At 44.1% G+C, this 23,216-nt stretch overlaps 1 protein-coding gene across 1 annotated transcript; it reads right to left on the bottom strand.

The window, feature by feature from the left end:
- Window positions 1–3,262: 3,262 nt before the first annotated feature.
- Window positions 3,263–13,216, bottom strand: NPFF (neuropeptide FF-amide peptide precursor). The gene is made up of 3 exons (XM_069760259.1): window positions 13,082–13,216; window positions 5,383–5,501; window positions 3,263–3,779 (listed from the first exon to the last, which is right to left on the bottom strand). Exons 1-3 carry the CDS (start codon window positions 13,205–13,207, stop codon window positions 3,659–3,661), a joined length of 366 nt encoding a protein of 121 aa, XP_069616360.1. The 5' UTR covers window positions 13,208–13,216; the 3' UTR covers window positions 3,263–3,658.
- Between the last annotated feature and the right edge of the window lie 10,000 nt (window positions 13,217–23,216).

The raw sequence follows: 23,216 nt of genomic DNA, 5'->3' as shown, positions 1-23,216 counted from the left end.
CGCGATGCATCTCTTGCATTACTTCAGAGCTTTATGAATGGTTTATATATAAAGGAGCTGGCTCACATACTTTTGTATATAGACAGAAAGAACAGGTCTCCAAACATTTGTTTCAGGAAGATGATCACTGGACAGTAAGGCTATGTGCACACGATGCGGATTTTAGTGCGCAGAAACGCTGCAGATCCGCACTGTGATGTACGGTATAATGTTAGTCTATGGGAAAAAAAAATAGCTGTGCGGAATTGCTGCGGATTTCAAAGAAGTGCATGTCACTACTTTTGTGCAGATCTGCAGCGGTTCTGCACCCCTCCATGTTAACATTCCGCAGTGGCCCAAAACCGCTGAAAATCCGCATCAATTCCGCATAAAAACCGCGGCTGCGGATTCTGCCAGGAGATGTAGGAAAAGAGGTGCAGAATTTTCTGCACAAAATCCGCGTGTGCACATACCCCAAGTGTTACCTCAAAAGCTTAAAGGGACACTGTCACCCTAATTTGGAGGGAACAATCTTCAGCCATGGAGGCGGGGTTTTTGGGTATTTGATTCACCCTTTCCTTACCCGCCGGCTGCATGCTGGCTGCAATATTGGATTGAAGTTCATTCTCTGTCCTCTGTAGTACATGCCTGCACAGTGCAATCTTGCCTTGTGCAGGCGTGTCCTATGGAGGACAGAGAATGAACTTCAATCCAATATTGCAGCCAGCATGCAGCCAGTGGGTAAGGAAACGGTGAATCAAATACCCAAAAACCCCGCCTCCATGGCTGAAGATTGTTCCCTCCAAATTCAGGTGACAGTGTCCCTTTAAAAAAAATCCTGCTCTTTTCCCTCTGGACACTGAAGGGAGTTTTCACAGGTAAAGCATTACTCACCTTCTCACATGGTAATTGGTATATGATCGCTGCGCGCCCTCACTGCTGACATCCATAGTGCGTCTCCGCTCCTTCATTTACTGGACAAGTGTGCTTGTTTATTATTACTATAGTACAGAGGTGTCAAACTGCTGCATTCCTTAAGGGCCGCAAACAGGTCATGTTTTCAGGATTTCCTTCGCATTGCACAAGGTGCTGCAATCATTATTTGTGTAGGTGATTAAATTATCACCTGTGCAGTACAAGGAAATCCTGAAAACATGACCTGTTTGCGGCCCTTGAGGAATGCAGCAGTTTGACACCTCTGCTATGCTCCAGACTTGTTGACCATAGTGCCCAGTAATTAGAAGTTAGTAATGCCTGCCTATGGTATGCACTTACTTAAAGCGTAGCTAGCAGTTTAATTTTTATTTCATTATTCAATAGTGTATGTGAAAATAAGCAATTTTGTAATATGTGTTATGAGATAAATCTGCTTTTTTTTTCTTACAGAATTGATCAGTCATTATCAAAACTCAATTCTGAGGTAAAAATCTGTATTTCGTGAGGAATTTCTCATTACCGAGAGAGGACCGTTGCTATGGATACAAATCTATGTAGACAGGAGGAGGAGCTAGAGGCAGAGCGCCTCCCATCTACATAGAATTGTATCCATAGTAACTGCCACCTCCTATCTCAGTAATGGGGAAGTCTGTCTTCACTGAATATACATTTTACCTGTTATTAACTACCTGCCTGTTCTGCCCGCTGACTATCTGCTCTGGTTCAGAGCTGCTGCAGACTGCTCCTACCGGTGATTCTGCTTTTTCTTATGATGTCATGTCAAAATGGCAGCTTCTTCTCTTCCATCCGTCCTCTACCGGTGTTCTCTTCCTTCACTGCCGACGACATGCGAACGGACAGTCAGGCTGACCATTAGTATGACATTGGCTGTGACACCCTGTCGATAGAGAAAAGCTGCACTTTAGATGTGAGGTCAAGGAAACGGAAAAATTGCTGCCTGAGCCGAGAGAGGTCTCCAAAAGGCAGTACAGGCACCTCTTTGGCAATAACTTGCCTGTAACTTCTTAACTCAATAAGGGTATAATAAAAACCCTAATTCCACAATAACCCCTCTAAAGGAATCCTGTCACCTTGGTACATGCTCGTACTTACTGAAAGTGCAGCTACTGGGAGAAAATTAACTTATTTCCTACCTGGAGCCGCCAGCTTTCAGTCATGGGGCATTCCTGGTAGTCACCGTCACTATACTGTGAGCAACGGCTATAGGCACGCTCCAGCACTTTCTTTTGACTGATGGCTCACTGTGAACCACATCGGTGCCCAGAGCTGTGAATACAGGGCCGAGGCATGCTAAACCCGCTCCGTACTAGTTCTTATTCACACACAGCAGGTTACATTTTCCATTCGGACTTGTGCACAGAAACCAGGAGGGCATGATACACCGGAAATAGGTACTGAGCTCTGAACTAGCAGCTACACAAGCAGATTTAGGAAATAGACGCTACCAAACTCAATGTAAGTGTATATTCAGACAATTCTAACACTTGGCTTTCTACCCCAAATGGGTAGTTTGAATTTAAGACCGCTGAGGCCCCAGCTTTTCCATTTGTATTGAATCCTTACAATGTGATTGAAGAAGCCATGTTGCCACGTGTGAAAACAATGCATTCTCTACAGGTTTATAGCAACCTGCCCCAATTATTGCATTTGGGTTTTTTTTTTCCCCTTTTCTTTATGCATTTTGTCTTTTTGCAAAAAAATAAAAAGCTATGATTCTGCATTTAACTCAATTGCGTTTTTTATGTGCATTGTTTTCAGGCTCACCACAAGCCTATAGGGGAAAAAATTGCACAGCTCACCAGTGCCTATTAAATGCTCCGCCGGGGCGTGAGTGCTCATGAAATCACATGTACTTGAACAGTTAGGGCTCATTTAGATGTCAGTCTGCTTCTGTCTGTTTCTTTCAAGGTTAGAACTTGTAGTTGATTTCATCTAGGTGCCAGTTCACATGTCAGTGTATCTTTGTGGCCTGAATGTCTGCAGATCAATGCAAGTCTATGGGTCTGTGAAAAAACAAACAAATTACCGTAGGTACAGAGTGGCTTCTTTCATGGACTGTTTGATAGAAGCTCAAAATCTTTTTTTCTTTTTTTTTTCCCATGGAAGGGGGGGGGGAAAACCTTGTTAGAAAGAACTAACACTGGCGCAACTCCAATGAAAATCGGATCCAGAACAGCGATGACATGCTGTGGTTTTTTTGCGTACAAGAAAAAAAAACAATGACTTCTGAATAAGCTCATCAATGTAGATTTTCTAAACAAAATAAAACCTCAGCTTTTATGCTCTGTGGGAACATGACCTAGAAGGAACTGATCGAACAGCCAAGAATAACCAGCAACAGCTGCTGTCAATTACTTTATTAACGTATAACAATCACAGGAACTTGTTACGTCACTTGATACAAGGTTTTATATACATTGATTTGGAGTCTTGGTACAATCATCTGGCATCTTTTCTATCAGAATGATAGTAAAATTGTGTATTTACAAAAGATTTGACCGTGTTGCCGATGGCAAGAATTTCTGAGCACAGGGCTAATATCCAGCAAGCAATGCGGCATTTGTGGCCATGATATGCCTGCTAAGTGATGATCTAAAGCAAACTGCTGGATAGCTGTGTTCTGTATTGGTGTACATGTCTCTGGGCACTTTCTTTTACTATATGAAAGTGCAATGCAACTGGTGCCGGATCTGAGGATGGACAGTGCTGGTTAATACACAAGTTATTTCTTTCTGCCAAAGCGTTGGGGAACGGCCATACTCCAGAACTGTGGCGCCGAGTCCCATCCTCGAGAATGGATCCTGCTGTCTCCTGGCATGGAGCTGTGCTCATCTCTTCCAAACCTTCAAAGAGGTAGATCAAAAGTTCAAAGAAGCTTAATCATATTATGCTCTGATCATCGCTGTATTATCAGATTTCTTACATCTACCCATAATATACAATGGGAAAATCAACTTGCCTTGTTCTCTGACCCCTGTATTAAGCAGCAGGATGGCTCCGATAGCTGCCTTACTGGTCTTTACTCCAAGCACTAGGTTATATTTCATGGTTCTGAATCTCATCTTGTGTATAGATACTTAGGGCTCCCAGAATTGTCTATATTTTATCCTTGTTACTATCAAAATGTCCCTTGCTGTAATAGGTCTGCTGGCACGCTGCTGCATCCTGTCACCCTTACAGATTCACATCTATTGTATTTGCCAACTTTTGGGAATTTTATTTGTAAGCTCAAATCTCATCAGTTTTGCAAACTCGCCATTTCTTGACTTCATATGTACACATGCAATGTCAAAAAGCATGATAATGTAGATTATCAACAGGAAACCTTGGACTAAAACAAAAATGGTAAAGCGCTTGGTAGGTACAAATATTTGGTAATAAACATGAAATATAATGGAGAAAAATAGTCTGAGATGAAGTCTATTGGGGCTCAGTCAGACGGGCGTATAACACAGATGACAATCACATCGCAGTGCACAGACTGGTCGGCGGCAGAGCGTGACAGCTACATAGTAATAAATGCCGTCACGCTCCGGTCAGGAGAGCCGCCGGCCAGTCCAAGCATTACAATGCCATCATCATTCATGTTATACTGTACGTCCGTCTGACTGCGCACTTACTGGCACCTATGTTCCAGAAAAGGCTACAAATAGATTGTGGAAAAACAAATGGTCCATTATACTGTTAAAAGGACGGATTTCATAGTCTAGCTTGGCTCATTTATAAAGCTTTTATTTTAGAACCATTTTTTTCCTACTCTAAATGGGAGACCTTTTGTATTCACAGCATCTTCAGCTGCAGTGAAAGGAGGTGATCTTAAAAGTAGTCCTAGCTGTGCCATCCTATTCTAAGGCTATGTAAGGAGGGTAATTACTGGGGACCTCCAGCAGTGGAAGCCCATCAGTGATACCCGCAGTAGTATTTACCATTGCAGATCTCATTGCTAAAAAAAGGTGTAGGGCAGCTGCGCCTATATCTTAAAATGGATATTTTTTGCGGCTTGTAACATCTTAAGATTTTGTGTACTATGCAGGTACTGTAAAATGCAGAGGATTTTCTGCAAGCAAGTGTTCTGCCAAAAATCCTCTGTTTTAGATCTATGGGAACTTGGTCAAATAGTGGAAACGGTGTCCCACACACACTTTCCTTATAGCCACGGCTGCTTTTGCACTAGTCTCTGTTTGACTAATCACCTTCTTCCCTATGAAGCAACCATAATAGGACTCGCTAGTTGTAATGGCATATATTCACTTCCTGTAGGGATGTGTGCTCTGCCGGCAAGTAACTACATACCAGGCGCATGCTGCCAGCGCCAAATATTCTAAACCAACAAGGTTTTTTAAGTTACATGAAAAAGCAAAACCCCCAAGCGAAACCCTGGATAGAAGCCATCCCTCATATTGGAGCGGATGCGTGCATGCTGCAGATAGACATTCGCATTTTTACCTTTGTGGTTGGAACTGGAAGGAGCTGCGGGAATTTCTGCTGTGCAGGATGGTTCTCAGCAAAGAATTCAGGCCAATCTTGTCATCTGATAAGGGTTGCGATGGGAAACTTTCCTCCAGCTGAAATCCAGAAACCAACATATTCAACAAATACACATTTCCTTTACATATGAGGAGTCTCCACACTTCCAACATTCATGGTACAAGTACAGAAAGTGATGTCTGGACCGGCCACAGCCTCGGGCATCTATGAGGCCGTTTCCTTCGGGTCAGGAGACCTGTGACAAATCTGAACCCTACAGTCTGCACTGGGACCGTGATTGCAAGAAGTGGAAAACTGGCCTATTAGGAAGTCTGAAAATACTGCTTTCTCCTAACAGTAAATACTTGTGTTTCTATGAAATATTTCTGGAGGATCTTTTTCTTAGAACTTTATTATGACAATCCACTGTTACTCCTAGAAACTTATGAGTAACAACTTGGTGCCGCCATTCTCCACGTCAAGGGAGCCTGGAACTGTTAGGGTATGTGCCCACGCTGCAGATTTTCCTGCGGATTTGGAAAATCCGCAGTGCAAAACCACTGCGGTTTTCACTGCGGATTTTCTTGCGGTTTGTTCTGCGGGTTTTTACCAGCACTTTCCTATTGGTGCTGGTTGAAACCCGCTGCGGAATCCACACAAACAATTGACATGCTGCGGAAAATAATCCGCAGCATTTCCGCGCGGCTTTTTCCGCAGCATGTGCACAGCGGGTTTTTTTCACATAGGTTTACAATGTACTGTAAACTTTGGGAAAACTGCTGCGGATCCGCAGCGTGTGAACACAGCCTAAGATTGGAAAGTGTCAGTATGTAGGAGCAGATCCCCAGCTGGTAACACTCCAATGCCATTTTCTTCAAAAGTTTCTAGGAAGAATAAAAGAAGAACCGCACAAGGCAGAGGACTAAAAAGATGTGCCAAATTGGTCTAATTATGGGCAATACAAGTTTTTACTAAAAATAGGCATCAGATGTCAGCAGAGCTGTACATTTGTACATGTACATTTTCACATGATTTTTTTTTTTCATTGTTTATTTGTGTAATAAATACAAAGCTGAAAGTTGAAAGAATGTCTAGATGCAGATCGTTACAATTTTTTTTCATGCTTCTGCAAATTATTTGCATGTCGTTTATCTAGCTGCTGGTTCTAACCGCACTCTCTGCTTCCTCCCTCGCTTCTCTCCATGGTAAAGATAGCAGCAAAGAGGGATTATACACAGATTACCACTGTTTGAGGGGAGAAAGTACCTACAGTCTCGAGGAGGTCAGAAATATAAAGTTGTAAACAAGAAGATAAGTGCATGAAGAACAAATAAGGGAAAAGGATAAAATCTGTGCTGATTTGTGAGCTAATGAAGACAGCAGCACCCTGGCCTCACGCAGACTTCATATCCAACCTTCATAACCAACTCCCAAAAATCTGAAATATGCATTAGGCAATGGACACAGCAGCAGATCACTGACAAGAGAGTTGGATTATAGACACTTGTCAACTTATGAGAGAAATTCGGAAAAGTGATGCCACATCCATTAATAAAGGACACACTTCAAGCATACAGCATTTTGTTACCCAAATAGTGGATATAGGAACCTTAAAATGAATATGGTACCCAGACCAGACCTTTGTATGAGTTGGTCGGTATTGTGTTTTCAGGTGGAATTTCATGACATGATTTTGTAGTCTGTGGAGCTTATTATTTTAATTGATCTTTCTAAATGGTTTCCTGGCACGATTCCTTACGACCAACGTTCCTTCTGCGAGGAAGACGGATGTGTTTAATTGATTACGCTGAACACTGGACTTAAGTTCTTTAGAGATTTGGGACCAATGTACCCTAAGCATCAGTTGTGAAGGCCATAAATCTGTCAGATGTTGTGTAACATTTCAGCTGTTGGAGTCACAAATGTACAGACTTGTCTTCTCCATGGTAATTCAAAGTTATTAGAAGCCTGAGAAGATAACTTGTCAGGAAATGAGGCTTCACTTTATCATATATCATGTTTTCCTACCTGCAGGAAGAAGAAACATCAAGACCTCACTCAGACTGGCATATTGTACATATTGTACCTGTGTCTCTGTCACATTCCGGATGGGACGTTCTGGTCAATAGAGCAATGTGTTGCATCCCGACAGCCATATGGCTACAATACGCCCGTCCTAATGTGGTCTCAGGCTAAGTTCACACGAGTGTATGAAAAATCACAAAAATCATCCATCTCTGATATTCATATTACATCTGGTTTTTTACATTGATAATTAAAAACACAAAAATAAATACCATACGCATGGTGCATCTGTTTTTCGTGCATCCATTAAAACATAGGCGAGTCTCATCTGGAAAACGGATGACACTAACCTCCGGCCACTTCCACCAATCAGCGTGTGAAACAGCTGACGTGATGACGTCATGTCATTGCGTCAGCTGTGTACTGCAAAGAGTCAGCGCATCGGAGACAGCAACAGAAGCAGGGCGCCTGGGAACGGGACCGAGGTGAGTAAGTGGTGGGTTTTTTTTGTTTTTTTTTCATGTGTATGAGCATGGGGATTCTATGGGGTCATATGCTGTACATGGGGAGGCTATTGGGGTGTCATGCTGCACACGGGGAGGCAATGGGGGTGTCATGCTGCACACGGGGAGGCAATGGGGGTGTCATGCTGCACACGGGGAGGCAATGGGGGTGTCATGCTGCACATGGGGAGGCTATGGGAGTGACATGCAGCACATGGGGAGGCTATGGGAAGGCTGTATACTGTCATGCAATATATGGAGAGGCTGTGTGGGGCTCAATAAGTATATGGGGAGGCTGTGGGACTCATGCTGTACAGGTCCTTCTCAAAAAATTAGCATATAGTGTTAAATTTCATTATTTACCATAATGTAATGATTACAATTAAACTTTCATATATTATAGATTCATTATCCACCAACTGAAATTTGTCAGGTCTTTTATTGTTTTAATACTGATGATTTTGGCATACAACTCCTGATAACCCAAAAAAACTGTCTCAATAAATTAGCATATCAAGAAAAGGTTCTCTAAACCAGAGGTCCCCAACCGCCGGTCCGCGGACCAGGACCGGGCCGTTAAGGTTTTTCAGCCGGTCCGCGGCGCCGCTGACAGCTAGCTTCGCGGCCCTGCGCCTGGTCAGAGCACGCTCTGTGACAGCTCGCAGCTCCCGGCAGAGAACATTATGCAGGACGGGGCGAGGCGTCAGGCGGGTCTTAGTGACGCAGCCCTCCTGCGCAGCATGGTGTGTTCCTGATGGGGTGGGGCGGCAGGCTCTCCTCACTGACACGCCCAGTGGCGTATCTAGGGGGGGGGGCAGCCGGGGCATTTGCCCCGGGCACAGCCGGCAGGGAGGGGCGCAGTCGGGCCGCCTCATTCGGCGGTCCGCAGTGTCTCCCCCGGCGGCTGCATTCTGCCGCCCCCGGTCAGGGAGTCAGCTGTTCTCTGTGCCGACTGTCAAGCTGACAGCTGGCACAGAGAAGCTGCAGAACGCCGGCTCCCAATGTGTGCAGAGGTGGAGGGGAGCCCCTGCAGGGTGGCTGCGACGGGCAGGGAGAAATCCCCACAGCTCCGCTGCCCAGTGATCTGTCTTCCTGCTTCCTCTCACACAGACGCGCCGCTGGATGACGTCATCATTCAGCGGCCGGCTGTGTCAGAGGAAGGCAATGAGATGCTGTGGTAGAGTGCGAGGAGAGGTGAGAGGGGTGTGTGAATGTGTGTGTGAGAATGTGTGTGCGAGAATGTGTGTGTGTGTGTGAATGTGTGTGTGTGTGAATGTGTGTGTGTGAATGTGTGTGTGAGAATGTGTGTGTGTGAATGTGTGAATCACATTCTCATAAATGTCATAATTACATGATAAGTATGCACTAAGCTCCACCCCTCCATAACCCCACCCCCATATGACCAGAGCCCCACCCCTGCCCCACCCCCACCCCACCGGGCCATGGAAAACTTGTCTTGCTTAAAGCCGGTCCCTGGTGCAAAAAAGGTTGGGGACCTCTGCTCTAAACGACCTATTACCCTAATCTTCTGAATCAACTAATTAACTCTAAACACATGCAAAAGATACCTGAGGCTTTTATAAACTCCCTGCCTGGTTCATTACTCAAAACCCCCATCATGGGTAAGACTAGCGACCTGACAGATGTCAAGAAGGCCATCATTGACACCCTCAAGCAAGAGGGTAAGACCCAGAAAGAAATTTCTCAACAAATAGGCTGTTCCCAGAGTGCTGTATCAAGGCACCTCAATGGTAAGTCTGTTGGAAGGAAACAATGTGGCAGAAAACGCTGTACAACGAGAAGAGGAGACCGGACCCTGAGGAAGATTGTGGAGAAGGACCGATTCCAGACCTTGGGGAACCTGAGGAAGCAGTGGACTGAGTCTGGTGTGGAAACATCCAGAGCCACCGTGCACAGGCGTGTGCAGGAAATGGGCTACAGGTGCCGCATTCCCCAGGTAAAGCCACTTTTGAGCTACAGAGAAGCAGCACTGGACTGTTGCTAAGTGGTCCCAAGTACTTTTTTCTGATGAAAGCAAATTTTGCATGTCATTCGGAAATCAAGGTGCCAGAGTCTGGAGGAAGACTGGGGAGAAGGAAATGCCAAAATGCCTGAAGTCCAGCGTCAAGTACCCACAGTCAGTGATGGTGTGGGGTGCCATGTCAGCTGCTGGTGTTGGTCCACTGTGTTTCATCAAGGGCAGGGTCAATGCAGCTAGCTATCAGGAGATTTTGGAGCACTTCATGCTTCCATCGGCTGAAATGCTTTATGGAGATGAAGATTTCATTTTTCAGCACGACCTGGCACCTGCTCACAGTGCCAAAACCACTGGTAAATGGTTTACTGACCATGGTATTACTGTGCTCAATTGGCCTGCCAACTCTCCTGACCTGAACCCCATAGAGAATCTGTGGGATATTGTGAAGAGAAAGTTGAGAGACGCAAGACCCAACACTCTGGATGAGCTTAAGGCCGCTATTGAAGCATCCTGGGCCTCCATAACATCTCAGCAGTGTCACAGGCTGATTGCCTCCATGCCACGCCGCATTGAAGCAGTCATTTCTGCCAAAGCATTCCCGACCAAGTATTGAGTGCATAACTGAACATTATTATTTGATGGTTTTTTTGTTTGTTATTAAAAAACACTTTTATTTGATTGGATGGGTGAAATATGCTAATTTATTGAGACAGGTTTTTTGGGTTATCAGGAGTTGTATGCCAAAATCATCAGTATTAAAACAATAAAAGACCTGACAAATTTCAGTTGGTGGATAATGAATCTATAATATATGAAAGTTTAATTGTAATCATTACATTATGGTAAATAATGAAATTTAACACTATATGCTAATTTTTTGAGAAGGACCTGTATATAAGAAGGCTGTGTGGGGCTCATGCAGTTTATGGGGAGGCTGTGTGGGGCCTCATGAAGTATATGGGGAAACTGGGGCTCATGCAGTACATTGGGAGGCTGTGTGGGGCTCATGCTGCACATGGGGTGGCTTTGGGGCTCATGCTGTGCATGTGAAAACTGTGGGGCTCATGCTGTACATGGGAAGGCTGTGTGTGGCTCATGCTGTACATGGGGTGGCTTTGTGGGGTTCATGCTGTGCATGGGGAGGCTGTGTGGGGCTCATGCTGTACATGGGGATGCTTTGTGGGGCTCATTCTGCACATGGTGAGGCTATGGGAAGGCTGTATACTGTCATGCAATATATGGGGAGGCTGTTGGGGCATCATGCAGTATATGGGAGGCTGTGGGGGGCCTCATTCTGTATGTGGGGCTCATGCTGTATATAAGAAGGCTGTGTGGGGCTCATGCAGTACATTGGGAAGCTGTGTGGGGCTCATGCCATTCATAGGGAGGCTGTGTGGGGCTCATGCTGTATATAAGGGGCTGTAGGGGGTTCAAAGGTATATAAGGGGGTGTCAGCACACTTAAGTATGCTCAATATTAAGTGATACAATTAATATTAATAAATTAATATTGCATAGAATTAATTTCAAGCTATTAGCTTGGCCCTCCACAACAGTCATGGTTTCTCATGTGGTCCCTTAGGAAAATTAATTACTCACCACTGCACTAGCACATTATTTTTCTCCGAGATCGTTGGTCCATGTGGAAAAAACATTTATCAGAACTAACATATTAATACTGGTCCATGTGTGGTCTGTTTTCCACAAGGACAGCACTTCTAGGACCGATATTATGTACCCCTAGCTTGTTGGCTTTAGGCTGCCGTCACACTAGCAGTATTTGGTCAGTATTTTACATCAGTATTTGTAAGCCAAAACCAGGAGTGGGTGATAAATACAGAAGTGGGGCATATGTTTCTATTATACTTTTCCTCTAAATTGTTCCACTCCTGGTTTTGGCTTACAGATACTGATGTAAAATACTGACCAAATACTGATAGTGTGATGGCAGCCTTTGTGTTTTAATCAAAGGCATGGATTTGGGGTAATGTCCTTACAATTTTACTTTGGTTTTGGGAAGTTTTCACTAAGTCTACATCACCTGGATAAGTGATTGATTACTAGAGGTCCGAAGAATATGACTCCACCTATCCAAAAAATAGGAATACCAACATCCCATCTGTCAATGGACCAGTAATATACCTGCATGACCAGTGCTTTATTTATTTGTATGGGGCTGAATAAGTTAGCTATCTTATCAGTCAAGCGAATTGAGTGGTTTTTGAGTATGTCCAAAAATAATCCAAAGTTAATGAGATTTTGGAACTCTGGATTGTTGTGGGGGGGGGGGAGGGGGGATCTGTGATTAGACCCTTGGTGATTATACAATTATCACTTTACCACGGGATGGGATAGGTGATACATGTATTTTACTAAGGGTACCGTCACACAGTGAAATTTTGATCGCTACGACGGCACGATTCGTGACGTTCGAGCGATATATCTGTGACGTTCGAGCGATATCGCAATGTCTGACACGCTCCTGCGATCAGGGACCCTGCTGAGAATCGTACGTCGTAGCAGATCGTTTGAAACTTTCTTTCGTCGTCTAGTGTCCCGCTGTGGCGGCATGATTGCATGGTGTAACATATATCGTATACGATGTGCGCATAGTAACCAACGGCTTCTACATCGCACATACGTCATGAAATTATCGCTCCAGCGTCGTAGATTGCAAAGTGTGACAGCAGTCTACGACGCTGGAGCGATATTGTTACGACGCTGGAGCGTCACGGATCGTACCGTCGTAGCGATGAAAATTGCACTGTGTGACGGTACCCTTAGTGAGAAAAGCCCTTTAATATCTCACAAGTCTATAAGACTTGTCTGAGAACTAATTTTTTGGTTCTGATCCATTACCCAGGGGTTAGCACTTCTACAGTGGCTAGGTAGTTGTGGTTTTGCACATGATCCATTGGAAACATCGGATGCTAAGAGCCAGGACATTAGTGATGGTTTTAGGACCCACAGAAGGGACACTTTCCAAACTGGCTAAGTAACATGCGAATAATAATACAATAATGCCAATAATAACTCATAGCCCCTGTAATACCTGTATGTGGTTACTACTGTCATATCGGGGATATAAATGGTTAAGGACAATTATTACATTACAATTAATTTAATAAATTACAAACATATAATCTTATCCTTGGGGAGCGACCATGATTTACCTGCGAGTCGAGGAAACTTGGGGACCCCTCCATGAAGTGTTCAGGTGACTCTTCACCTGCCTGATGAAGCTGGGCACTCCTGGCACAGGAAAGTAGAGCGAGGAGCATCAGTGTTAGTATCTTCATGGCTGAGAGTGAGATGTGACAGAATGGACATGGGTCTTGTGTATATAGGAGGTGAATTACCGGGGAGGAGCCAGTGTCCCGACAAGGTGCATCTGGTGATTAATCTGCGTAAGAGCCACATGTTCTTGTCACTCCATGACGGGCGAGATGTGGCCCCAAGGAGAAGACATACTCCCAGGAGTGTACAAAGCTCCCCACAATGTTATTACGGTGATAAATCCACTTAATTTGTGCTTTAAACCCCTTTTGTGGACACTTAATTGAAAGCGGTTTGTCCTGCTAATGTATTGGGTCCCAGTGGACGGGATCTGGTGGTGATTTGCTCATTTGTACTGCACAGAAATGTTGTTTTCAAGTGAATAACTGCAGCCATGGCGGGTGTGGGGAATCCTCCTCCATTTCGATAACATTGCTTTATTTACTGAACTCATCCCCAATGTCTAATATAAAGGAATAATTCCTGCTGCAGACATGGAGTAAACCGTCCTACCGAGGTCCACGATGCGTATGCCAGGTCAATAGATGTGATGCAAAGTCTTCATTGTGATTGAAGTGTTGACTTTAATTCAAGTCGTTTAACGAAAATATTGAATTAACTGTTTAAAGATAAAAGTTGTATTTTTCATAGAAATCCTACTATAGTCCCTATTATCCACTACTCAGACATTTCACAATCACCATAGTTCTTCTATATAAAATAATATTAGCTACAGTGGCTTGCAAAAGTATCCACCCCACCCCCTTGTCATTTTTCATGTTTTGCTACCTGACAACCTGTAATTTCACTGTTTTTGCGGGTTTGCATCAGCTCATGTAAAGAACTTGCCTACAACTGTGAACATTTGGTTTTCTTTTTATTGTGAAGCAAACAACAAGTATGACAAAATAACTGAAATCTTCAGGGTGCATAACTATTCAGCCCCTAAAGTCAGTACTTTGTAGAGCCTCCTTCTGCTGTAATTACAGCTACAAGTCATTTTAGATAAGTGTAAAGGGGTGTAATATTGATATGTTTTATGCCTTTAATATGTTTTACTTAATGGGATACTGCTACACTATTTGGTGTATTTATCACTACTGTAGTTTTGGTACTGCTACACTAATAACGTGTATTACCATTAATGTTCTGATGTACAATATGTTCTGCACATTTTCTACATGATAGGGAAAGTGAGTACTCAGGGGCCATTCATCAGGTATAGTGCTAGGGGAGTAGCACCCCAAGCTGGCCACTAGATGGGGCATTACAGGGTTAGCCTTATAGCACAGTGTTAGGTAGGATAGGATATAGTTAACTTAGGAGGGGCACGGTGGGATAAGTGAGGTCTTCCTGGTCAGTTCAGTTGGGGCTGGGTGCCCATGTAGCTCACTTGGGCTGGCTAGCCCAGGGCGACACCGTGCCACGCAACGTTCAAGAAGAGAGGGCCAAGCATCTAGCATCCAGGGGGCAGGAACATCAGACAGAACACAGCAGAAGAGCTAGCCCACGCAGAGTGACTGGGGCTGTAACACTGAGGAAGGAGGCTAAGCAGAACGGGAGCAAGTAGTTTGACATGTGGCAGATTTTGTGTGGGCAGCGGTTTTCAGATCTGGTGTGAAACAGCTGAGAGCACCCCCACACGAGGCAGAAATTCTGGGCATTGAGGACACTGAGGGACCGGAGGATGCGGTCCGTCCCGGGGACAGGCTCAGCGGCAGAGAGAAGAGGCAAGGGAAAGCGTTGCCAATTGCTGTGATTGATTGTGCCCTGGATGATGTTGTGCTGAGTAAAAGAGGAAGTTAAAGTGAAGCCGGACTGTGACTATTTGTGAAACTGCTTGCAAGGAGTCCAATACTACCCAGGAGGGGCCCTGATGGCACAGAGATACAGTACCCAGGTATGCAGAGGAAGAGACATTACTATATAGAGAGAGGGGGCCAGGGTGCAATCCAGGGATTGCTATCGGCCATGACTACCTCCCTGGCCCCATCTCACATAAGTTTCTGAGCTTTCCAAATCTTGCCACTGGGATTTTTGCCCATTCCTCAAGGAAAAACTGTTCCAGCTCCTTCAAGTTAGATGGTTTCCTCTGTTGAACAGCAATCTTCAACTTTGACCACAGATTCTCGATTGGATTAAGATCTGGGCTTTGACTAGACCACTCCAAAACATTTACATTTTTTTCCTTAAACCACTTGAGTGTTGATTTAACAGTATGCTTTGGATCATTGTCTTGATGGAAGGTGAGCCATTGTCCCAGTCTCAAATCACTGACAGTCTGAAACAGGTTTTGCGCAAGAATATCACTATATGGCCGGCGTCACACACAACGCAAAAAAAAAAAAAAAAAAATCGGTCTGTTTTACACGGACGAGAATCACACAAATGTTTCATGAACAGTGATCTGTGTGCAATGCAAAGCTGTGATTTTTTCTCAAAAAAATATCCGTGTGTCATCCGTATGGCGACATTTACTCGCCGGCTTGCAAAATGGACATATAATGGATCCATGGGTTCGAATATTTAAAATAAAATTATATATGTATGTATTATATACCGTATATATACTCGAGTATAAGCCGAGATTTTCAGCCCAAATTTTTGGGCTGAAAGTGCCCCTCTCGGCTTATACTCGAGTCAATGTGGGTGGCAGGGTCGGCGGGTGAGGGGGTGAGGGCGCTGAGGTATACTTACCTAGTCCCAGCGATCCTCACGCTGTCCCTGCCGTCCCATGGGCTTCTGTGCTGCAGCTTCTTCCCCTCTTCAGCGGTCACGTGGGACCGCTCATTAGAGATATGAATAAGCGGCTCCACCTCCCATAGGGGCGGAGCCGCCTATTCATTCCTCTAATCAGCGGTGCCGGTGACCGCTGACAGGAAGAGCTGCGGCACCGAAGACCAGGCAGAGGGACAGCGCGAGGATCGCCAGGACTAGGTAAGTATAGCATATTCACCTGTCCTCGTTCCAGCCACCGAGCGTCGCTCCATCTTCCCGGCCGGCGCCTCCATCTTCCCGGCGTCTGCGCTCTGACTGTTCAGGCAGAGGGCGCGATGACGCATACAGTGTGCGCGGCGCCCTCTGCCTGATCAGTCAGAGCAGAGACGCCGGGAAGATGGAGGCGCCGGAACGAGACGCCGGGAGCTGCAATCAAGGGAGGTGAGTATGTGTTTTTTTTTTTTATTGCAGCAGCGGCGGCAGAGATTTCTATGGGACACAATGAACGGTGCAGAGCACCGTATATGGCACAGCAATGGGGAACAATGAACGGTGCAAAGCACCGTATATGGCACAGCAATGGGGCACAATGAACGGTGCAGAGCACCGTATATGGCACAGCAATGGGGCACAATGAACGGTGCAGAGCACCGTATATGGGCACAGATATGGGGCACAATGAACGGTGCAGAGCACCGTATATGGCACAGCAATGAACGGAGCAGAGCACCGTATATGGGCACAGATATGGGGCACAATGAACGGTGCAGAGCACTGTATATGGCACGGCAATGGGGCACAATGAACGGTGCAGAGCACCGTATATGGCACAGCAATGGGGCACAATGAACGGTGCAGAGCACCGTATATGGCACAGCAATGGGGCACAATGAACGGTGCAGAGCACCGTATATGGCACAGCAATGGGGCACAATGAACGGTGCAGAGCACCGTATATGGCACAGCAATGGGGCACAATGAACGGTGCAGAGCACCGTATATGGCACAGCTATGGGGCACAATGAACGGTGCAGAGCACTATATGGCACAGCTATGGGGAAATAATGAACAGTGCAGAGCACTATATGGCACAGCTATGGGGAAATAATGATCTATTTTTATTTTTGAAATTCACCGGTAAATGCTGCATTTCCACCCTAGGCTTATACTCGAGTCAATAAGTTTTCCCAGTTTTTTGTGGCAAAATTAGGGGGGTCGGCTTATACTCGGGTCGGCTTATACTCGAGTATATACGGTAAATATAATACGGCCGAGAAAAGAACGATGATGGGAGCTGCCCCATATATTATCATTGGTCCTAGTGCTATGCGATTTTTTTATCGCATAGCACTCGTCCGTATTATGGTCTAGTGTGACCCCGGCCTATTTTGCACCATCCACCTTCCCATCAACTCAAACCATTTTCCCTATCCCTGCTGCCAAAACACATCCCCACACCATGATGCTGCCACCACCATGTTGCACTGTGGGGATGTTGTTCTTGGGGTGATGAACTGTGTTGGTTTGGCCCAGAGATAGAGTTTCCTTTGATGGCCAAAAGTTTGGTCTCATCTGAGCACAGCATCTTTCTGCATACATCTGAGGAGATTCCTACATGTTTGGCAAACTGAAAACGAGCCTTAACATTTTTGTTTGTATGAAAGGCATTTTTTCTGCTCAATCCCCCATAAAGGTCCCTTCTGTGGAGTGTTTGGCTTATTGTGGTCGTATGGACAGATACTCCAGTCTCTGCTTGGGAACTCTGCAGCTGCTTCAGGGTTACCTTTGGTCTCTGTGCTGCCTCTCTGATTAATGCCCTCCTTGCCCAGGCTGGCAGTTTCGGTTGGCGGTCCTCTCTTGGCAGATTTATTGTGGTACCATATTCTTTAAATTTGATGATAATAGATTTGATGGTGCTCCAGGAGATCATTAGAGATTGAGATTTTTTTTTTTTTTATAACACAACCCTGACTTGCACTTTTCAACAATCCTTGTTCTTCATGGTGTTTGGTTAGTGGAGCCTTGCTTAATGGTGTTGCAGCCTCTGTGGTCTTTCAGAAAAGGTGCGTATATTCTGACAGACCATGGGACAATTAGATGGTGCACAAGGGGACTTCCATTCACTAAGCATGTGACTTATGGAGGTGATTGTTTGCACCAAAAATTTTTAGGGGCTTCATAGCAAAAGAGGTGAATACATATGCAGTTGCGAATTTTTAGTTATTTGATCCCATAAATTTAATTTATGCCTATATTTTTCTCACTTCACCAACTTAGACTATTTCATGGTCTTGTATCACACACAAATCGGATTACAAAAAATATTTAAACACAGTTTGTAAAGTAGCAAAATAGGTAAAAAGCCAAGGGGGTGAATACTTTTGCAAACCACAGTATATCCACCTCTGATGCGTCTTTCCAGCAATATCGGCACCTGCTCTCCTGGGGCTTGCATGACACAATAGCCCTGATGCCAATCAACAGCCACTCCACTCTGACTTCCTTGAGATGAATCGGAGTTTAAATGATCCAAGCATCTCTACTGGTCACAGAAGGTGCAAAAAGTGTCAGAGAACCTCCAAAAGCAGATGAGTGGAAGCATGTGACCAAAAGAAGCAAGAAGACCATGGAGAAATCACCAACCACACAACTGAAGAACCGATATCAAATCTTTGTAGAGGATGAAGATGGCACACCCAAGAATGAAGCAATACCAGCAAGCAAGAAAGAAAAGGGCACACAGCAACAAGTGACAGCAAAAAGTACAGCCAAGAAGCAACGAAGAGTGGTGGTGGTGGGAGACTCACTACTGAGAGGCACAGAAGCAGCCATCTGCAGACCGGACATAACTGCAAGAGAAGTATGCTGCCTTCCAGGTGCGATGATCAAGGATGTGACCGATAGGATACCAAAGCTCTTCAGCTCCAAGGACGTCCACCCATTTCTTCTGATACATGTTGGCACCAATGACACGGCAAGGAAGGACCTACCGACAATCTGCAAGGACTTTGAAGAGTTGGGGAAGAAAGTAAAGGAACTGGATGCACAGGTAGTTTTTTCTTCTATCCTTCCAGTAGACGGGCATGGCACCAGGAGATGGAACAGGATCCTTGATGCAAACAACTGGCTAAGACGATGGTGCAGACAACAAGGATTCGGATTCCTGGACCACGGTGTGAATTACTTGTACGATGGACTCCTCGCCAGAGACGGACTACACCTCAACAAACCTGGGAAACACACATTCGCCAGAAGACTCGCTACACTCATCAGGAGGGCGTTAAACTAGAAGAAGAGGGGACGGGAAGAAAAACATTAGACTCGAACAAAGACGACCCAGGAAAGCATACTCAGAAGGGAGGTAAGAACATTTCTAAAACAATCCACAGTGAGGAGATTGGAACAAAACAAAATCCTCTGAACTGCATGCTCGCAAACGCCAGAAGCCTGACAAACAAGATGGAAGAACTAGAAGCAGAAATATCTACAGGTAACTTTGACATAGTGGGAATAACCGAGACATGGTTAGATGAAAGCTATGACTGGGCAGTTAACTTACAGGGTTACAGTCTGTTTAGAAAGGATCGTAAAAATCGGAGAGGAGGAGGGGTTTGTCTCTATGTAAAGTCTTGTCTAAAGTCCACTTTAAGGGAGGATATTAGCGAAGGGAATGAGGATGTCGAGTCCATATGGGTTGAAATTCATGGAGGGAAAAATGGTAACAAAATTCTCATTGGGGTCTGTTACAAACCCCCAAATATAACAGAAACAATGGAAAGTCTACTTCTAAAGCAGATAGATGAAGCTGCAACCCATAATGAGGTCCTGGTTATGGGGGACTTTAACTACCCGGATATTAACTGGGAAACAGAAACCTGTGAAACCCATAAAGGCAACAGGTTTCTGCTAATAACCAAGAAAAATTATCTTTCACAATTGGTGCAGAATCCAACCAGAGGAGCAGCACTTTTAGACCTAATACTATCTAATAGACCTGACAGAATAACAAATCTGCAGGTGGTTGGGCATTTAGGAAATAGCGACCACAATATTGTGCAGTTTCACCTGTCTTTCACTAGGGGGACTTGTCAGGGAGTCACAAAAACATTGAACTTTAGGAAGGCAAAGTTTGAACAGCTTAGAGATGCCCTTAATCTGGTAGACTGGGACAATATCCTCAGAAATGAGAATACAGATAATAAATGGGAAATGTTTAAGAACATCCTAAATAGGCAGTGTAAGCGGTTTATACCTTGTGGGAATAAAAGGACTAGAAATAGGAAAAACCCAATGTGGCTAAACAAAGAAGTAAGACAGGCAATTAACAGTAAAAAGAAAGCATTTGCACTACTAAAGCAGGATGGCACCACTGAAGCTCTAAAAAACTATAGGGAGAAAAATACTTTATCTAAAAAACTAATTAAAGCTGCCAAAAAGGAAACAGAGAAGCACATTGCTAAGGAGAGTAAAACTAATCCCAAACTGTTCTTCAACTATATCAATAGTAAAAGAATAAAAACTGAAAATGTAGGCCCCTTAAAAAATAGTGAGGAAAGAATGGTTGTAGATGACGAGGAAAAAGCTAACATATTAAACACCTTCTTCTCCACGGTATTCACGGTGGAAAATGAAATGCTAGGTGAAATCCCAAGAAACAATGAAAACCCTATATTAAGGGTCACCAATCTAACCCAAGAAGAGGTGCGAAACCGGCTAAATAAGATTAAAATAGATAAATCTCCGGGTCCGGATGGCATACACCCACGAGTACTAAGAGAACTAAGTAATGTAATAGATAAACCATTATTTCTTATTTTTAGTGACTCTATAGCGACAGGGTCTGTTCCGCAGGACTGGCGCATAGCAAATGTGGTGCCAATATTCAAAAAGGGCTCTAAAAGTGAACCTGGAAATTATAGGCCAGTAAGTCTAACCTCTATTGTTGGTAAAATATTTGAAGGGTTTCTGAGGGATGTTATTCTGGATTATCTCAATGAGAATAACTGTTTAACTCCATATCAGCATGGGTTTATGAGAAATCGCTCCTGTCAAACCAATCTAATCAGTTTTTATGAAGAGGTAAGCTATAGACTGGACCACGGTGAGTCATTGGACGTGGTATATCTCGATTTTTCCAAAGCGTTTGATACCGTGCCGCACAAGAGGTTGGTACACAAAATGAGAATGCTTGGTCTGGGGGAAAATGTGTGTAAATGGGTTAGTAACTGGCTTAGTGATAGAAAGCAGAGGGTGGTTATAAATGGTATAGTCTCTAACTGGGTCGCTGTGACCAGTGGGGTACCGCAGGGGTCAGTATTGGGACCTGTTCTCTTCAACATATTCATTAATGATCTGGTAGAAGGTTTACACAGTAAAATATCGATATTTGCAGATGATACAAAACTATGTAAAGCAGTTAATACAAGAGAAGATAGTATTCTGCTACAGATGGATCTGGATAAGTTGGAAACTTGGGCTGAAAGGTGGCAGATGAGGTTTAACAATGATAAATGTAAGGTTATACACATGGGAAGAGGGAATCAATATCACCATTACACACTGAACGGGAAACCACTGGGTAAATCTGACAGGGAGAAGGACTTGGGGATCCTAGTTAATGATAAACTTACCTGGAGCAGCCAGTGCCAGGCAGCAGCTGCCAAGGCAAACAGGATCATGGGGTGCATTAAAAGAGGTCTGGATACACATGATGAGAGCATTATACTGCCTCTGTACAAATCCCTAGTTAGACCGCACATGGAGTACTGTGTCCAGTTTTGGGCACCGGTGCTCAGGAAGGATATAATGGAACTAGAGAGAGTACAAAGGAGGGCAACAAAATTAATAAAGGGGATGGGAGAACTACAATACCCAGATAGATTAGCGAAATTAGGATTATTTAGTCTAGAAAAAAGACGACTGAGGGGCGATCTAATAACCATGTATAAGTATATAAGGGGACAATACAAATATCTCGCTGAGGATCTGTTTATACCAAGGAAGGTGACGGGCACAAGGGGGCATTCTTTGCGTCTGGAGGAGAGAAGGTTTTTCCACCAACATAGAAGAGGATTCTTTACTGTTAGGGCAGTGAGAATCTGGAATTGCTTGCCTGAGGAGGTGGTGATGGCGAACTCAGTCGAGGGGTTCAAGAGAGGCCTGGATGTCTTCCTGGAGCAGAACAATATTGTATCATACAATTATTAGGTTCTGTAGAAGGACGTAGATCTGGGTATTTATTATAATGGAATATAGGCTGAACTGGATGGACAAATGTCTTCTTTCGGCCTTACTAACTATGTTACTATGTTACTATCTTACATACACTCATCTATTTTATAAAATGGAACGTGTCTCTGATATGCGAGACTCAGAGCAAGTTCTGTTCTCATCTGTTTTGCAAATCATACTCTGCCATTAAAGGAACCGGTCACCAGGTCCAGCAACATGTGTATAAGCCCCCAGCTCCCCCACAGATCAAAGAAAATACCTGATATAATTCTCCCAAATTGTATGCTAATTGCCACAGTCTGTTCTAATAGTCTGTGCTTGGCAACTTCTCTGTCCCCGTAACAGCGGGATTTCCCGCTTTAATTGACATGGATGAGATTACTATGAAATCCAGCTCATGCCTCAGTTCATATTTTCTTCTAGATTGGAATCTTCAGATATCACAATGGATGAATCGGTTGGTGATTTTGCTAACAATACACCAGTTGTTCAGCTTCACTATTTCCAAAAAACACACATTCACAATAAATACGCAAAAAAACACAGAGTAGGTGTAATAAATACAAACACAGACCCCATTAGCAGTCAATTGAGGAGTCTCAAAAAAATTACTTTTGGCAAGAACAATCTATCCCCTATAGAAAAGAACATTGTGTATTGGCAGAATAAGGTAAAATCTCAGAACTTTCGGGAAGATAAGTCCATTATTATTAGTAGTAAATTTGTAATCTTACATCAATCCTGAAGCTAGAATATAACAAATCGATAGTTTAATAATATCAAACCAATGTTTTTATCTGTTCCAGGCATGCATGGAATCATCGGCGGCTCACATTACAGGAATTCATGGAGTCTTACAATAATTATACATCAGCAACAACAAAAGAAATTACAATATGACGAAAAACGCAATTCACACCACTTAAATCCTAGGAAGACATAATCATGAATTATCTGACCAAGGAGAATCCTTTGTAATTATGGACAAATGTGATTATTGTTCCTCTGTACAAAAAATGCTAACTGATGCCAAGAGATATGCAAATTACGTAATCCCATCGGTCACTTTTTATAGTTGAGAGT

The sequence above is a fragment of the Ranitomeya imitator genome, chromosome 3 (assembly GCF_032444005.1).
Source record: "Ranitomeya imitator isolate aRanImi1 chromosome 3, aRanImi1.pri, whole genome shotgun sequence".
In the NCBI taxonomy this organism is placed as follows: domain Eukaryota; kingdom Metazoa; phylum Chordata; class Amphibia; order Anura; family Dendrobatidae; genus Ranitomeya; species Ranitomeya imitator.
This window is presented reverse-complemented; position numbering and strand designations above follow the sequence as displayed.